Source organism: Populus trichocarpa, chromosome 10 (assembly GCF_000002775.5).
Source record: "Populus trichocarpa isolate Nisqually-1 chromosome 10, P.trichocarpa_v4.1, whole genome shotgun sequence".
Classification (NCBI taxonomy): Eukaryota; Viridiplantae; Streptophyta; class Magnoliopsida; order Malpighiales; family Salicaceae; genus Populus; species Populus trichocarpa.
Genome location: NC_037294.2, coordinates 17,827,693 through 17,846,680, shown reverse-complemented (window position 1 = coordinate 17,846,680; position 18,988 = coordinate 17,827,693). Strand labels below are relative to the sequence as shown.

At 35.6% G+C, this 18,988-nt stretch overlaps 2 protein-coding genes across 2 annotated transcripts; one reads left to right on the top strand and one right to left on the bottom strand.

Moving 5' to 3' along the window:
• Positions 1-6,015: 6,015 nt before the first annotated feature.
• On the top strand, positions 6,016-11,404 carry LOC7474396 (stearoyl-[acyl-carrier-protein] 9-desaturase, chloroplastic). Its single transcript, XM_002316140.4, has 3 exons — positions 6,016-6,331; positions 9,216-9,726; positions 10,540-11,404. Exons 1-3 carry the CDS (start codon positions 6,210-6,212, stop codon positions 11,098-11,100), a joined length of 1,194 nt encoding a protein of 397 aa, XP_002316176.3. The 5' UTR covers positions 6,016-6,209; the 3' UTR covers positions 11,101-11,404.
• Positions 11,405-11,562: 158 nt separating this feature from the next.
• On the bottom strand, positions 11,563-12,526 carry LOC7474391 (uncharacterized). The gene has a single exon (XM_024610374.2). It carries the CDS (start codon positions 12,404-12,406, stop codon positions 11,831-11,833), a length of 576 nt encoding a protein of 191 aa, XP_024466142.1. The 5' UTR covers positions 12,407-12,526; the 3' UTR covers positions 11,563-11,830.
• Positions 12,527-18,988: the final 6,462 nt, after the last annotated feature.

Here is an 18,988-nt window from a genome sequence, read left to right as displayed (position 1 = left end):
AATTTGATTATTTTTTTTTGATAAAAACCGAACCAAACAAAAAATAATCACCCCCAATCAAGAGTTCCATTAATCGTACTCTTCTTGTTATTAGCTAGAAATTGTTTAGCCGTAATAAGATATTTATTAATTGAATTGTAATTAATCAACTATAACATTATAAAAATTTTATAATCGCTGGGTCAGAGATTTAATTTTTTATAATTCACGAGTTTTTGTGTTTTAAAAGTATTTTAAAAAAATTAATTTTTTTTTAATTTTAAATTAATATTTTTTTGGTGTTTCCAGATCGATGTACTGATATTAAAAATAATTTTTAAAAAATAAAAAATATTATTTTTATATATTTTTAAGTAAAATACACATTAAAAACACAATTACTGTTATATTTTCAAACACTTCCCGTTAAGTATGAGGCATGGGGTCGTGGATAGGAAAACCAGATAGGACATGAAAAATATGAAGCCAACCCGGCCCGACTAGACTCATTTTATTGCATACAGGCCCACTAGCAAGTATGGACTTTGAGCTCGATCCGTCAGAAAGAACGGAAAACATGCTCACGCCGTTTACTGATCAAACTTTTCCCGCCTGTCCAACACGGCACAATATGTACAAGGATTTGTTTTCTTAGCTGCCGAAGAAAAAATTATAATATAAAACAAGTTGACAACAATAGTACGTGGCAATTTCTACCGAAGAAAAAATTCACCGTTATAGTGTAATTGTTATTTTATCTCTCATAAAAAAAAATTCAAAGGGCCATTAGTTGCTATGCAGGTGTCCGCGGACAACTTCGTCTCTTTGTTTTTTTTTTAAAATAATAAAATTACCACAATATTTTTAAAAACAAAATAGCAAGTTGTTATGCTATTGTATTTTAGTCTCTCTTTTTTTACAATTAAATGACACAAATACCATTAAAAACAAAAAAGTTATAAGTTGTCATCTAGGGATTATTTCATCTTTTCTCACATATGTTTCTTTGTTATATTTATATTAACTCACACACAATTTAATATTTTATTGAATATAAAATATTAATTAAAAATAGATAGCATGCGCCAATACACCATATACTTCATCACTTTTAGGTGGCGGGTACAATGATTTTCAAAGGTAAATAAAGGATTTTTTTTAAATATTGTTGGATTTGTCTCAATATATTTTCCTTTTTAGTGTTGTTGGATTTATTTTTTTTACCTTGATTTTCATGTATTGCATTTTAGAACTTCAAACCAGTCATTTAATTTATTTTTTATTTAAATTCGATCCTTTTTTAATTTTAAATGATACATAAAATTAGATTTATTTTTTATTTTATTCTTATTTGATATTTTTCATCTCTTATATCTAGTCATCGTTCATTTAATTGTTATTTATCTTATTTTTAATCATATTTTTAATTAAATTTATTTTTTTAATTTTATCCCTCAACATTTAATTTCACTTTACTTTTATATCATGTTGATCCTTATTCGTTTGTTTTTTTATTCATTTGATTTTGATAATTTTTTTAGATATAATTTTTTTTTATTTTTATCTTTTAGCATTAAAAATTAATTTTTTTTTCGATTATATTATTTAATATTTGATTGATAGAGAATTATAGTTTATGATTTTTGTCAAATATGATACTTCTGTATAACGAAGAGACTTGAAAATGAATTAAAAAAATATTTTTAATATTAAAATATTAAAATATGGTGAAAACTCTTCGAAATATCCTCAAGATACCCTAGAGACCGAACTCTTACATTTTTTTTTATTTTTAATCTCGCTAGGCATTGTGATCTCGCTCTCCACCTTTTCTCTCCATTCTTTGCAAAAATCTATCTCGCTTCACATGATTATACAAGTCACACTAAACTTCGCCCCCTTATTTTTCAGATCTGCATTCGATTAATTTCATCTTAAAGTGAAATGAAAAAAGAACCCGATCCTTTGTTTTTTTCTGCTTGCTTTTCATATCACCATCAATTTTTAAGGCCGTGTTTCTTGAAACCATAGCTGGGCTCATGCCATTAAAAAAATATCTGCACCGCTATCCCGATCCGTCACCAAGCCCCATGCTGTTCGATGGTTGAGTTGCTGGAAAAAGTAGCTTGTAATTTAATAGAAAGTATATGATGATGGTTGACAAAAAGACAAAGCCATTGAATTCTCTGCCACGAAGAAAATTTTAGCAATACATGAGCTGTCGATGTTTTGGTCAGATACTTAGTCATCAGGCCATTGATTGTATCGAACTCTACTGTTTTATATATCTTAAAAAAACTAAGTATGAGTTGATAAATTACAACCATTCATTAGCTCTTAGCAGACCTCACGAAGTCAGTTGATAAATTACAGCCATTCATGTATTTTTTGTATATTTTTAGCATGAATCTATGATATACGATGCATCATCAGTAATGAATACACTACCATGTACTGGTATAAGCTCCTTCAGCATATAATAAATGCCTCGTTTCGTTTATATTTGAAATGGCCTGGTATATGTGAGATTATAGCAGTGGAAAGTGAAGCTCGTTGCTCACGAACTTTCATTGAGCTCGTGTTTTCAGAGGGGAGAAGAGAAAAAAAAAATAATGGCGTCGAGCAGGAGGATCTTCGCTCTTGTAGTACTTAGATCTTGTGAGGAATGGCATCGCTTTTTTGTTTATTGCTGGCTCTGTGTTTTTCATGAATGGAATTTCGTGCATTTCATGGACGGGCATGCATGCGTGTTTGAAATCTCGAAACTTAATAAGAAATTGAACCCAACATCTCTCCATATTCTGTAAATCAAATTCCACAGCTTGTTGTAATTCATTCACTTGACTCCAGCCTCGAGTCGGATAATTTGCCTATAAGAAACTCAACCCACCATGAAATTTCTTTCTTTCTTGTGGCGTGGGTACCAAACGACGAATTTTGAGAGAGAAAATTAAACAAAAAAAGTCTCCACTTGATATTAATTAATATTAAGATAGCGTGGAAATTTTGACTGATTTATTTAAAGATAAAGTATAAGGGATTGGTTAACATACTGAGAATAATTTAATTGGTCAAATTTTAGATTTGTTTTTTAAAGGTTATCAATTCAAGTCTCACAAACCTTAGGGCTACTGGAAACTTATACAGTAGTTAACTTTAAGGTTCATGAGATTAGTCAAAATACGTATAAGCTGATCTGGATATTCACGTTAATAATAATTAAAAAAAAAACAAGGGATTGGTTGTACAATATATTCATTCTCGGTTTTATTCATGTTGAAATATCTAAGCTTATTGCGTGTTCAGGGAAAAGGGAATACCTGTTATGCATCAAACAAATTATATGCATAGAAATAATGATAAAACATAGCCAAGGAAATGAGATTAGGTATCTTCAATAAAAAATAAAATAAAAAATATTGTGATAAAATAAGGATTGTAATATTTAAATTTATGATCGTTTTGATATTAAGATTCTAACATTATATTAAATGACTAATTCAATTTAATAACTTAAATTTTTAAATAAAATCTCAAATTTAAAATATAATTTATATTATTTTTTTAATACACGGTTAAAAAGCTATTAAATGAAAACCTGTGAAAACTCTAGACACCACAAATGGAGAGATAATCCACGTCAAATTAAAAATTATATGAAAAGAAATCTTTACAAATCAAGTGTAATAATTTTTTTTTAAATATGAAACTCCACACACACCGCATGAAATAATAAATAGCTCTGGTTTAAGGATATTTGAAAACACCAAATACAATGAATGAATATTAGATCTATCCTTATCTAGTACGAGACTTGTAAATATCTCTTTCATGTATTTTTTTTAATTTAATTTGTCCTTTTCTTTTCGTGTTTCTATGCTTGCTAAAAATATACAAAAAAAAATATAAAAATCATGAAAAACTTTTAAAAGGACTGACATTCTTTTTTAAAAATATATAATTTTTTATGAAAAACATATTTTTTTGTGCATCTCTAGTTTTTTATGATTAAATCACGCTATAATTACAAGATTAGAACTTGTTGTAGCCTTGGGAAATGAAATCGAGCAGATTTCTTCCGTTCATATTGGCATTTTCCGGCGGGTCCTGCTATGGCGACTGAAACACGAACTCTCCCACCACGGATTGATAAACGAAACAAACAATGAAGGTTGTCATCGTCAAAAGCTGCAAAGCAACGACATACGAGGCGTGGGAGGTGTCAACGGCGGGGAAGACATTCAGCAAGCTGTTAGAGATCACGCAAAGGGATACATACGTGCAGTCTGTTTTTTTATTTGAAGTATTTTTTAATTGAAATTATATATACAATTATTTAAAAATATTAATTTAATATTTTTTAAAACAAAAAAATAATCTGAAATATATTAAAAAACAAATTATAACAGGAAAACAAACAAACAAGCACTTTAAAATTATAAAATTTTACACCTCCCCTCATACTTCATGCGTCAACACGTGTAAAACAATATATGTTTCTAGTAGTTAGATGATTTTTGAGAATATAGTAATAATTTTTTTTAAAATATTTTTTTATTTATAAATATATTAAAATAATTTTTTTATTATTTTTTAAAAATTATTTTTGATATCAAAATGATCTTAAAAAAAAAAAAACACTCTTCATCCTTCACTTGACGTCTATCCCCACTCATCGTTTCTAACAAACAAAGCCCCGAGTTTATGCTAAACACGTCCATTTTAATCGTTAATTAATTTTTTCACGACTAGTGATTGGCAGATTGAAGGGAAATTATTAAGTCACGCCAATTCTCGTGTACCAAAATCAAATCTATTTTCGATCAAGTTTCTTCACTTCTATACTAAGTACATTCACAGAAAAAATCATCTTCCTCCACCTTTTTATAAAATTTGAGGATGATGGTGTCAAATTTATATCTATTTATCAACTAAAATAGGTCTTCAAAACTAATGTTTTTTTTTTAAAAAAATGTTTTTCATTTTGAAATAAATTAATATATATATTTTTTAATTTTTTAAAATTTAGTCTTGATATCAATATATTAAAATGATAAAAATATATTTTAAAAAAATTAATTCTAAAAAAATAATAATTAAATTTTGATGAAAAACAAGTTGAGCCTCAATATCAAACGGGCATTAAGACATTAAAAATGTGTTTGTTTGTGTGGTGTTTTTAAAAATTCTTGATTTTTTTCTTTGAATTAATTTTTTTTATGATTTTGAATAATTTTAAAGTCAAAAATAAAAATAGATATTATTTTAATATATTTTTAAATAAATTTTTCTTAAAATCAAATATTAAAAGGAAGCCTGTCCCTTTGCCCATCGCGCTAGCCTTCTAGAGTTAACAATATTTATTTTTTAATCTCTCAATTTCATGTTAAGTGATCTTTCACACATCACAAAATATCATAATTTTTAAATTCAGTTGGCTTGACAGGTTGATTCAAAATCTAACTAATTCAGGAATAAAATTAGATTGGGTTAATGAAAAAATAGAATAAGCTATGATCTGATATGATCCGGCGACCCGGTTGATCCGGTCAAAAACCTGGTTGCAACCCGTTGACTTTTGTTTTTTTTTTACTAAAACGACGCCGTTTTGAATTTTTTTAAAAATAGGGATTGATCTGGCCGACCCGGTGACTCGGTCAAAACCCGGAACCCGAGCTTGGATCGGGTCGGGTTTAAAAACCATGCAAAATACAATTCATATTAATTTATAATTTACTTTTCAAGTTCGAAAAAACAGGGTAACATCTTGTCACCTTGTAGAAGATTAAAGATCTATACCTCGGAAAGCATTTATTTATTTCTAGTTGAAACAATAAAGTATGAATTAAAATGATATTTGTGACGTGTAAGCAAGCATCCTTGATAATTTCACAACATCCTGGTTTTGTCTCCTGTCGGGCTAACTAACAATTTGTAATCTCCAAGAAGAAAAAGGGAATGGCAAACAGGTAAAATGGGTAAAGAAAGTGGTCCTTTTCAAATCAATCTCTTTTTTATGCCGCGTCTCTCTCCCACCATTCTCATTTTCCGCTCTCCTCCCTCTCTCGGTGCTCGGTTTCCTCGAGCTCTCTCTAACTCCTCTCTGCGTTTACGTTAAAAAAAAGAAGCTTGCATAAACAAAAACAGAAGAGCAGAGAAACCAAAACCACCACAACTCTCTCTCTTCTTTTCATTTCTTTTGTGTGTGTTTCGGAAGCGAAAGAGAGAAAATGGCTTTGAAGCTGAACCAAATAACCTTCCCATCAATCCACAACCTTCCTTCTCAATCTGGCTCTATGAGATCTCCTCATAGAGTTCTCATGGCCTCTACATTGAATCCCATTTCCACCAAGTGAGCCCCTCTCCCCCCCATCTCTCTCATTTTCTTCTATTAAACGAATCATGGGTTTTTTTAATTTTTTTCCTTTGCCGATGTGAATGGGTATGATTGGAAATTATCATTTTTTTTCTTTTGATCTGGGCTGTCTTTAGTTCGTGCTAAACGAGCTTAATTTGTCATTTCCCTGTCACCTCTTCATTTTTAATTTGAACTGGACAGGTCTCATGAGTTGATTGATCAAAGATTGATTTTGATTTTTATTATTATTATAAATGGGCCTGACACTGTTAAAATTTCATTTAGATCCCTGTGATTTCATTAATATTTTTGTGCTCTGTGTACAGTTGTTTGAACTTGATTTTGTATCCGCAGTTAATTTATGTATGCCTCCTTTTGATTTATTCAAGTCGGTGGATTCGTTCATTTTTTTTTTATAAATAATAACCAATCATGTTGCTATAAATCAATCTTTTGCATTTCTGTTTGATCAAAACATGGTTCTTGGAATTTATTTGCCGAATTCCTCCTAACATTTTTTTAGCTGATTTTTGCTTTTCATTTTATGAGGTTGGTTTATTAGATTGGTTGATTATGTTGTTAACATAGTCTTTTCCATTTCTTGAATGCATGCATCAGCATGGAGCTCTAATTTTATTATAGGATGCTTTTATGAGGTGGTATGAATCTAAGTTTACTTCACAGTACTCTTTTTTCTTTCCTTTTTTTTTTAAAAAAAATGCTTGCAGTGATTCTCATAATTTATAAAACTGTTTTTAAAGCTAGAGGCATGGAATTGTTTATTCAAGATCAGTTAGACATGTAAGAAGAAAAATATTGGTTTATTTCTGGGACTTAAAAAAGAAGAAAATTCTGACTCATGTACGGTTAATATCGTTTTCACAATTATATAATGCAGCATACGGTAATATTCTAAAGGGATTTTTTTTGTGTGCCGTGTGAGCTGCATGTGGGGGCGTACATTTTATTTTATTTTGCCCCTTCGTCGAGAGTTAGGTCTGATTGTGTGAGGTAACTTATTCCTTTGAACTAGTCCGGTTGGTTGACTGGTTTCAGTGCCTGTATAGTCTTATATGTCCTTGTTTTCTTCCTATTTGGTTGTAATAGCTTGCTGTTTCTCCCCCTCAATACACCAGTTGTGTTTTGTAATCGTGTTTTATAAATCGTTTATATGTACTGAGATTGATGTATGCCATTCTGATTTCTCATGATTTGCTTTGCCTTCTTTGATGGGAATGAGTAACTCTATGCTTGGCTTAACCTGTTTCATGCTATTGAATATTCGTTATCCATATAGAAACCATTGAAGCTGGGTCAGATTTGATGCTGCATCTTTTATAGTGGATGCTTTGATTTAGTTGGATTAAGTATATTATGAACAAATAGTTCTTGCTTGTTAGTACGCAAATTCCATATCTTGTCATACAACATGATCTGGAGATCGGAATTCAGGGTAGCTTATCTCATGTAATATCTAGGGGGTGAGCATTCAGTCTTCCCATTTGGTTACTGGTTGGTTAATGTCTAATCCAAACCAAAATCTCAGTTCTTTAATCATGAAAACTGAACTAACCATATCGAACCAAAATATAGATGGAACTACCAAGAAAGGCAAACAAAAATACAATGCTTTGGTTTTTTAATTTATTTTGTAATTATATAGTCTGTATTATAAGAAAATATTTAAAATATGATATGGTTTTTTTAGTTTATCAGGTTCTGTGGAAAAAAATGTTGAAATAATTGAATAAATGCTTCTATTGGATTTGAACTTTCAGTTTCCACCATATTCTGCATACAATTTGCAAAAATTCTTTTTTTAATCCTTTGTTTTCTGCATTGGTTTATTTTGTGCAAAGGATTTTATTTCTAAAGATTGTTAATGCTCTTGACATGGAATTTGTACCTTTTTTCTTTGATTGAATATGGCTGTATGCATTTCGTGTTTGGGCTATACTTCCACAGATTTGGGTGGTTGGATTTTTTACTTAACTGTCTCTCAATATTGTGGTAGTTGGTCGAGTTTGGTTTTGTTTCTTCTGTGTATACCTTTTTCCTTAAATGAAAAAAACAAGCCACTCCCTCCCTCCGTCCCTTTGCTACATTGTCAGCTAAAATTCCCTGCCGAACAACCCAAAAAGCAAAAACCCACTGCTCTGCACTGTTTAACTTGCTGCTGCACCTACACAAAACTCCACACTATTTCAGCTACACAAATTTTCAGTTTCGTTAAATATTCATTCGCTCCCCTCTCCCACCCCCATTATATGCGTGTGTGTTCCAAATGGCTGTTCTATGTGAGATGCTCTATAGTCTTTCATGTATGAATATTCATAGTTTTCCTCGAGGTTTCATTTTCTGGGAGATATTTCTTTTGAAAATATTTAATAATCTTGACTTATCTTAAAGAGAATATTTGTCACTTACCAATGTATTAGAGACAATTGCTTGTATACCTATATTTTAAAGGTGGTGCGTTGGGCATCATTAGTTGTGAAGCATGCCCTATACTGCAATGTGTAATTAAGGCTATATTTGTTTCATGTAAAATATGCTTTGGTAAACATTTTTCACATTTTTCCATGTTTGGCTCACCTAGGAGAACATGGTAAATGGAAATATTTGCAGCCAAAGGAAATACTTTCTGTGTACATGCACCATGTCAAAATTTACACCCCTACCCAATTCATATGCAATTAAGTGTGGGATGACCCTCAGGACACAAAAATTGGATACTTGTTACTACGCCAAATTTTTCATGCTATCTACAGATTAGAAACGGCTGGAGTGATCTCACGATATCTGTGTAGCATTACAGAGGACAGTTAATCTGGTCCATAATTTTAGTTTTTGTAACTTTATTTTTTACTGATTGTAGAGAGGTTCAGAATCTAAAGAAGAAGCCTAAGTGTCCTCCACAAGAGGTACATGTTCAAGTGACCCATTCGATGCCTCCGCAAAAGCTGGAGATTTTCAAATCCATGGAAAATTGGGCAGAGGAGAACCTCTTAGTGCTCCTAAAACCTGTTGAGAGTTGTTGGCAGCCACAAGATTTCCTTCCAGAACCCGAGTCAGATGGATTTTATGAGCAAGTTAAGGAATTGAGGGAAAGAGCAAGGGAACTCCCTGATGACTATTTTGTTGTGCTGGTTGGAGATATGATTACTGAAGAAGCCCTCCCAACTTACCAGACAATGCTTAACACCCTTGATGGTGGTATTAGGGATGAGACTGGTGCAAGCCTTACTCCTTGGGCAATTTGGACAAGGGCATGGACAGCTGAAGAAAATAGACATGGTGACCTTCTCAACAAGTATCTTTACCTCTCTGGAAGAGTAGACATGAAGCATATTGAGAAAACAATTCAGTATCTTATTGGGTCAGGAATGGTGAGATCCCTTATTTATTTATCTCGCACTGTGAATTGTGCAAACTTGTGAATGGTGAGATCCCTTATTTATTTTTCCGGCACTGTGAATTGTGCAAACTTGTGACACAGTTTGCACGTGCACACACAACCATAGCCAATCTCCACGTGGATTTTATTTTGACAAATTCACTTGCCTTGTGAACCCAAACTTACTTCCTCCTTTTCATTCGAAAAGAGGAGGGGGAGGGCATCATAAAATCTTAATAGTTTGTGTCAATTTTCTGTCGTTCAAATAGCTGAGAATTTTTACATGGCAACTGGATCATATTATTGTTTTCCATATTTGCCCAGTTACTGAAAATAATCCATACACAACTGCAGTTTTAATGATATTAAGAATTTGTTTGGTTGTCTAGACTCTTTAAATTGAGTTTGGTTACTGTTTCTAGGGGTGCAGATGCCTGGATTACTCATTGTTTTTGGATTTATTTGTTTTAGCTGGTATGAATATCAAATTAAATGGCATTTAGGTTAGATCTTACAACACTTTGATGAAAAAAACTTCCATTTGCCTTTGCATACATGTCTCGGCTTGGATAGGTAGTCATACGTGCCTGTTCAGTATGGATGAGCAGTGGCTATTTTTGTGGAATGACAGTGATTAGATTGATTAAATCTCCTGCCAGGCTTCCCCAGCATTTCTCAATACCAATTTCTTAAAGGATATGATGATCAGCATTGCTATTACCTTGATCTAAGGTTTACCTTCCGATCTACGTCATTTTGTCTTTTAACGCAGTACTTTAAGAAAATGTATTATTTTGCTTTTCAGGATCCTAAAACAGAAAACAACCCCTACCTTGGTTTCATATACACTTCATTTCAAGAGCGTGCTACATTCATCTCACATGGGAACACAGCTAGACTAGCGAAGGAGCATGGGGATATGAAACTGGCACAGATATGTGGCATCATTGCCGCAGATGAGAAACGCCACGAAACTGCTTACACCAAGATTGTGGAGAAGCTCTTTGAGATTGATCCAGATGCCACCATCTTGGCGTTAGCTGACATGATGAGGAAAAAGATCTCAATGCCAGCTCACTTGATGTTTGATGGTCAGGATGATAACCTTTTTGAGAATTACTCAACTGTTGCCCAGCGGATTGGGGTCTACACTGCCAAGGACTACGCAGATATTCTGGAATTTCTTGTAGGGCGATGGAAAGTAGAGAAGCTGACCGGTCTTTCTGGTGAGGGACGTAAAGCACAGGATTTTGTATGTGGATTGCCTCCGAGAATTAGAAGGCTGGAGGAGAGAGCTCAGGGTAGGGTCAAGCAAGCATCCACTGCTCCATTCAGCTGGGTTTTTGGTAGAGAATTGAAGCTCTGAGCTCATAGAACTACTCTCTGCTATCCACCATCTCATCTCATTGATTTAAGACTAATACACGGCAATTGCCTCTCAGGTTTAGCTCTGTTTTGATGGACTGTGGTGTGAAGTGATAAGTTGGTACTGATACTGCTGCACGGTGAAAGCATTGTAGATACATGTTTTCTTGCATCGATTAACAGTAGTTTCCTGTTATCGAGTGTAAGCTATATATAAACTGTTGGCAAAATCTTTGGCTTAAATATGCATGTATTGAACACCTCGTTTTATCTATAGAATCTTGAGTGCAAGCTTGTAGTGTGAATTTTTTAATCCCATGAAGGAAGCTTTTTGGGTATTTTCATTCTTGCTCGTGATTCAAAAGAGGTGTTTTGCCACCAAAAGCTTATATGAGAATTTCAAACATGGATAAATAATTTCTTTAAATAACTCCCGGAAACGCTTGGAAGAACAAAAAACAGCTAATAAAAGAGTTCAAATTTTTATTAGTAAAAGAGTGAAATTCAGATTTACAGCACCCGTGATAACCATCGTTCCATCAACCAGTGGTACAAAACAAATGAATTTAAGCACAATCCATTATATGTATATATCCATAAAAAGCCAATTCAAACAATATCCAAAAAGATGATACTTGTATAGTTGAATGAACAAATAAAGAATTTTGTGGCAGCAGCACCACGAACATAGTACTTGAAGAAACCATCCAGCAAATCCAAACCCAAATTAATTAAACTTGGAAAGGCCATGGCCAATCTTTCAAGTCCTCGTCTTGCTGCACCTTAGCACTCCTCCTCATAGCAATATCGCCACCATTATTAGCATCACCTTCCACATAAGCATAGTACTTCAAGAAAAATGCAAGAGTAAGCACGACCCACTCCAAGCAAAAGATCACCACACACAACCCACCAGCAAGCTTCAATATGACGTCACCATCCTCCTCCCTCACGTATGACTTCAAGTTCCCTAGGAAATCCCCAGTTCTAGTAAAAATCAAAACCGATACTGACCCTTGAAATATGGCTGTCAACACTGTGGCCACCATATGTGCAGCATACCACCTATTAGTCCCGGATGACGCTGCAGCACAGCCTGAAACTGCCCCAGCAATGGTGAAGACATGAAGGAGAATGAGAAAGAAGCCACATATTGAAGGTACCAGGCGAAGCGAAAGGGTTAAGAAGATGCAGCTAGAGGCTGCTCCAAGTAGAATGTAGTTGCAAAACAAGAAAACCCTGTGAGTGTGGTAATGGGATTGGGACACTGAAGAATTGGTGCTGCCTAGAGTGATACTAGCACCCATTTGTTGATTTTTTTTCTGAGAACTGATGAGACAGACCCTTTTGATGTTTGATGATTTTTTCCAAGTGGTTTTTGCAAGTGATTCTGAAAGATCTGTTAGAGACTGGTTTGTGTGCAGGCTTGAGAGAGAGAGAGAGAGAGAGAGAGAGTTAATATAGGGAGGGGTTTTCTGGGTGCAACGGTCATATTTGGAAATGTGACCGTTGGAGGGGAATCAAGGGACCCCACCCCACCCCAGAAATGATCCGTTTGCGCGACTTGTGGGATCCTAGGTGGTTTTTGGAAATTCTATATTAACGTTACGACTTTCAAAAGGACAAGAACGCTTCCTTGGCAGGAAATGAAATAAAAATACTTGGCTATAACTTAAATATTCAGATTTTAAATTTATTTTTCAGTTCGGTTTAAATTTTATAAATTTCAGAATAATTAAATATTTATATAATTATTAGTTTTATGATTTATAAAATTAATTAAAATACGCACAAATTAATCAAAGACTCACATTAAAAAAAAAATTAATATTTATTATAATAAAAAAAAACACACATAATATTTGTAGTGTAACTGATAGAATTGATGAGCATGTTTCTCGTTGCCTGTCATTCATTTGAAAGCTGATATAAATACATGACAGTGGAGAGTCTAGGTGGCGCATAATAGATTTATTTACATATTCTAATACACCCCCGTAGTCGAAACTGGAGGTGATCGAATGTTGAGACTATTTCTAAAATCATCAAATAGTTGCAGCGGAAGTCCCTTAGTGAAGATGTCAGCAATCTGATAACGTGAAGGGACGTGGAGAACTCGAACTTGACCACGAGCGACTTTCTCTCTTACAAAATGTATATCCATCTCAATATGCTTAGTGCGTTGATGTTGAACAGGGTTACCGGACAAATACACCGCACTGACATTATCACAATATACTAAAGTGGCTTTCGGAATAGGACAATGTAGCTCCAAGAGTAAGTTTCGAATCCAACAAGATTCAGACACTACATTAGCTACCCCACGATACTCAGCCTCAGCGCTAGACCTGGACAAGGTCGGCTGTCTTTTTGCAGACCAAGAGATTAAGTTGTCCCCAAGATAGACACAATAACCTGAAGTCGACCGTCTAGTGTCTGGACAGCCACCCCAGTCGGCGTCGGTGTAGGAAATGAGTTTATGAACTGAAGAGAGATAAAGGTGGAGACCGAATTCGATAGTGCCCTTAATGTAGCGAATGATACGCTTCAAAGCAGACATGTGTTGAGTTCTGGGGTCATGCATAAACAAACAAATTTGCTGAACAGCATAAGAAATATCCGGTCTTGTAAATGTCAGGTACTGTAAGGCGCCAGCAAGACTACGATATTCAGTTGGATCATGATAAGGATTTCCTGAAGAGATACTGAGTTTGGCTTTCGTGTCCACCGGTGTAGGAGATGGGTTAGAAGAAGACATACCGGCCCGCTCAATGATTTCCTTGGCATATTTCTTTTGGGAAAGAAAGAGACCTCCTGAATGTCTGGTAACAGAGATGCCCAAAAAATAACTTAGGGGACCCAAATCTTTCATAGCAAACTCAGAATCAAGCTTAGACATGATGGATTGGCGAAGAGCAGCTGAAGATGCAGTAAGAATAATGTCATCCACGTAAAGAAGAATATATGCCATATCGTTGCCCTGACGATAAATGAATAAAGAATGATCTGAAAAACTGTGAGAGAAACCCAATGTAGTCACATAATCCGTAAAACGTTGGTACCAAGCACGAGGGGCTTGCTTAAGCCCATAAAGGGACTTCTTAAGCAAGCAAACATAATCTGGGTGTTCTGAACTTCGGAAGCCAGGAGGTTGATGCATATAAACTGTTTCCTCGAGATTCCCATGCAAAAAAGCATTCTTTACATCCAATTGATGAAGACACCAGGATTTAGATAAAGCAATACTGAGTACCGTTCGAATAGTGGCCGGTTTGACCACCGGACTAAAGGTCTCACCACAATCAATACCCGTTTGCTGACCTGCACCATCACCAACAAGACGGGCTTTATACCGCTCAAAGGAACCATCAGATTTCTTCTTATGCCTGAAAATCCACAAACTTCGAATGATATTAGTATTAACTGGACGGGGTACCAAGTCCCACGTCTTATTTTCAATAAGAGCATCATATTCGTCTTTCATGGCCATTTTCCAATTATGATCATGGAATGCATTAAGGGGATTTGTGGGCAATGGAGAAATGGAGTTATCAGATGAGGTATGAAGGTTAAGTAATTTGCGGGGCTTAAAAATACCATGTTGGGATCGTGTTGTCATTTGTGGAGAGTGAGGTGGACGGTCAAGTGGAATGGCTTGGGTTGTGTCCATTGGAGGAGGTGAACTGTGTGAATTTAGTTGATCGGTGGGAGAAGGAGATATGGGCCGTGGTGAGGAGTTGGATGGGCTGGGCAGCGTCCGGTTAGGGGAAGCGGATTGGTGCGGGGAGAGGTCCCTAACTGGAGAAGTAAGAATTGGGGTGATGAGTGGTGTTTGTTGGGCCTGTAGAGGAGGTGTAGGTTGGGCTGGTGGATCAACGAGTGGGGTGGGATAGACTTGGGCTTCAAATGGATTTGGTTGATTAGGTGAGTGAAAGAGAGGTGTAATTCCTGCATCCAAAAAATCATAAGTAGGAGATGGAGGAGCATGTAATTTAGAAAAGGGGAATGTATATTCATCAAAAGTCACATGCCGTGAAATAAGTATTTTACGACTCGATAACTCATAACACTTATAACCTCTATGATTAGATGGATACCCTAAAAAAACACATGGTGTTGACCGAGCTTGCAATTTATTTCTAGAGGTAGATGGAAGAAGAGGATAGCATAAACACCCAAAAACTCGAAGGTGAGAGTAGGACGGGTCTTTTTGATAGAGAATTTTTGTGGGTGGTTGGAAAGCAAGCTTTTTGTTGGGGAGTATGTTAAGAAGATAGGTGGCCATTTGAAGTGCATGATGCCAAAAGGAGGATGGGAGAGAGGCATGAGCGAGGAGAGTGCGGATGATATTATTGATGGTACGAATTTTTCTCTCGGCTTTTCCATTTTGAGGAGATGTATGAGGGCAAGAGAATCGAAAGGTCATTCCATTTAATTGACAAAATTTGTGAAATGGTCCATTATCATACTCCCCGCCATTGTCACATTGGAAACATTTGATTTCCCTTTCAAATTGTGCCTTAACATGAGTACGAAATGATAGAAAAATGGAGTGCACTTGAGATTTAGTGGCAATTGGAGAGGTCCATAGAAAATTCGTGAAATCATCAAGAAACAAAACATAATAGCGATGACCACCCGAGCTAAGAGTAGGGGATGACCAAATATCACTATGCACAATATCAAAAGGCAAAGAGGTATATGAGAGAGAGTCATAAAAAGGTAATTTAACTTGCTTCCCAAGAGGACATGAATGACAAACAAAATTATCTTGGAATTCATTGCAAACAATTAAATTGTTTTTACGAAGAGAGCTTAAAACAGGAGCTCCTGGGTGTCCTAAACGACTATGCCATAATTCAGGAGACAAAACGGTAAAAGTTGATGGTGGTGAGATTCCAATGGGTGGTGTTGTGGTAACTGGATATAGGTCACCTGTGCTGTTACATCTCAGTAAAGGCATCCCCGTTTGAAAATCCTTCACAGAAAAACCGAAAGGATCAAATTCAACAGAAGCATCATTATCAATGGTAAATTTTCTCACAGAGACAAGATTTTTAATCAATTTTGGGGCATGCAAGACATTATTCAAAGAGAAAGAGGGGTTGGGGTTAGGTAGTAATGCGTTTCCACAACCAATAATTGGAATAGTATGACCACTACCAACAGTAATATTATGATTGTTGCTCATATTGAAATAAGACGTAAGATTACCTCCGTTTGCGGTCATATGAGATGTGGCTCCGGTGTCCATGTACCATTGATTGGCAGGAGGAGTAATTGAGAGTGTATGCATAGCTGCTTGAATGTCGGTTGGAGCATAAGATGATGGGGCCTGCTGTGTAGAGGCTGCCATGTGGGCCTGCTGTGGCCTTGGCCCGAGAAGGCCTGTCTGACGTTGAGAGCTAGGCTGGTGAGACAAGTGGTTTGCTGTTGGGTATGGGCATGAGGGTGTAGCCCAAGGTTGCCACGGCCCAGCCCAAGGAGGAAAAGACCATTGCTGCTGCTGTGAGGACATTGGCTGCCAGGGTGTAGTGTACTGTTGCTGGTGCAACTGGCCTCCACAGCCACCACCCCTTCCTCTGCCTTTGCTACTACGGGCACCACTGCCACCTCCTCTGCTATTACGGGTGGAGGAGCTTCGGTTGGAAGTGCGATTGGAGCGGTGGTGGAATGGATTTCCAGCCGTATGGCCACTGGAATGGGCGACTGGAGAGACAAAGAAGGCAGAGTTGGAAGAGGTCTGGGCAGCCTTTTTCATCCTTGCGGTCTCCTCCAAAACCAGCATAGATCGTGCTTTGTAAAAGGGAGGAAGAGAATCACCATGACGCATCTGGGAACCAACACTAGCATAGGCATCAGTTAAACCCGAAACAAGTTGAAGAACCAACCTTTCATTTGTTACGGGAGATCCAACATTTGACAGCTGATCCGAGAGGGACTTAAGATGTTGACAGTAGGATGAGGCATCTGCAAAATGCTCCATTTGAACTTTTGAAAATTCTTGTTCTAGATAAAGAGCCCTAGAGTTTTTATTGTCCGAGAAAATGTCCCTCAATCTGTTCCATGCAAGTGCAGCGGTGGAGTCACGTTCAAGGATGGTGTTGAGAAGATCTTCAGAGATAGTGCCGTAAATCCATTGTAGAACAATGGCATCAACACGGGACCAGAGGTCAGGGTCCGTGTCTTGAAGAGATGTGTCCTGCTTCATCTCTGCTGCTGAGGGAGGAATGATATGATCAAGAACTTGATAAGCCCTAGCATGGATTTTAAATAGCTCCGACCACGTAATGTATTGACCCTTTTCAATGTCTAAGGTGACTTTGATGAAGGTGTTGATGTTGGATACTGCAAGAGCAGGATGAGAGGGATGAGGTCTGGGAGGTTGTCTAGGAGGAGGAGGAGAAGGGGGGGAGTTTGCTGGGTCGGATGTGAGCTCTGTCATGGTGTTTGTGGGGAGGCAGTTTTGAGGCAGCCTAGATGCTGGGACCGAAGGAGAAGAAGAGGGAAAGCTGCGGGGGAGAAGGGAGCTCAGCTCTTAACTGGCCAGAAGAAGGAAAAAAAAATGACGAAGGGGGAAGGAGATAGAAATGACGAAGGCTGGGTCTGTCAGCTTCAGAAATGAAGTGTGCGGGTGGCTGGTCTTGCATGGAAACGGTTCATTGTGAGCTGGTGGCTGGAAAAAGGAGCAGCTGAGAGGGAGGGAAGGAAGGCTGCACTGGTTCGATGTCAAAGAGTGGGGGAACAGCAGAGAGGATGGGGGAATCGGTTAGCAGCTCTTTTGAGCCAAGGGAGAAGGAAGGGAAAGGGAAAGGTGGAACTAGATGGGTCTGAAAAATGAAGGCCACCGGGGAGGTGTGTGTAGAGAAGATTTATTTACAGAGAACAAAGTTCCTTGGCGGCGGCTTGGTGTGAAGGAGATGGATTTAGGGTTGCTCTGATACCATGATAGAATTGATGAGCATGTTTCTCGTTGCCTGTCATTCATTTGAAAGCTGATATAAATACATGACAGTGGAGAGTCTAGGTAGCGCATAATAGATTTATTTACATATTCTAATAGTAACTACACGGATTAGATTAGAAAGCATGCAATGTAAACAAGGACATGTTCTAGAGAAAAATTGTAATGTTGGGATATCAAGTTTCAGTTTTTCTTGACGGGGTACATGAATTTTAATTTTTCGTTTTAGTACACCAACTTTTTTTATTTTGCAAATCACATGATATTCATTCTATTTTTCTCTCTTGCATATCAAATATTTTGATTTTATCATTAATTTATTTATTAGTTTCGAATACTTATAAAATAGCACGTGGCCTCAATATAAATGACTGCCATTGATGAAAAGAATTTTCATTTTAGAAACAACTCGTTTTCAATTATTAAATATAAGTTTATTTTATAGGGTACTTTTCCTATAATAAAATGCAGCATGGAAAAAAATTGTTTATTTTTTTTCTTGAAAACACTTTTAAAAAAATTGATTTTTTTTATATTTTTTTATTCAATTTTTTTTTCATATCGTCTTGACATACTAATATCAAAAATAAATTTTAAAAAATAAAATAAAAATTATTTAAATGTATTTCTAAGTGAAAAATAAAAATATTAAAAAAAATATTATTTCAATATATTTCTAAATAAAAAATATTTTAAAAAATAATGATTATCATATTTTTAGAGACCATTAAAGTTTTTTTTATATATATATAATTACTTTTTAAACAAGGTGTGTGAAGAGATACATTTTGGATATGCAAATTTTCTGACAAGTATTGTAGTAGTTTAATATTGTAGTAGTTTTTGTGGTTATGATTTTTTAAAAAATAATTAAAAAAAACACTTTTAATTATGGTTGATTTGATAAAATACATATTTGGTTAAA

Bases quoted from the DNA above. Each gene is read 5' to 3' on its own strand.
- LOC7474396 (XM_002316140.4), top strand. From the start codon at position 6,210: ATGGCTTTGAAGCTGAACCAAATAACCTTCCCATCAATCCACAACCTT. The intron at 6,332-9,215 runs GTGAGCCCCTCT...TACTGATTGTAG, and splicing joins TTGAATCCCATTTCCACCAA to AGAGGTTCAGAATCTAAAGA. The intron at 9,727-10,539 runs GTGAGATCCCTT...TTTGCTTTTCAG, and splicing joins ATCTTATTGGGTCAGGAATG to GATCCTAAAACAGAAAACAA.
- LOC7474391 (XM_024610374.2), bottom strand. From the start codon at position 12,406: ATGGGTGCTAGTATCACTCTAGGCAGCACCAATTCTTCAGTGTCCCAA.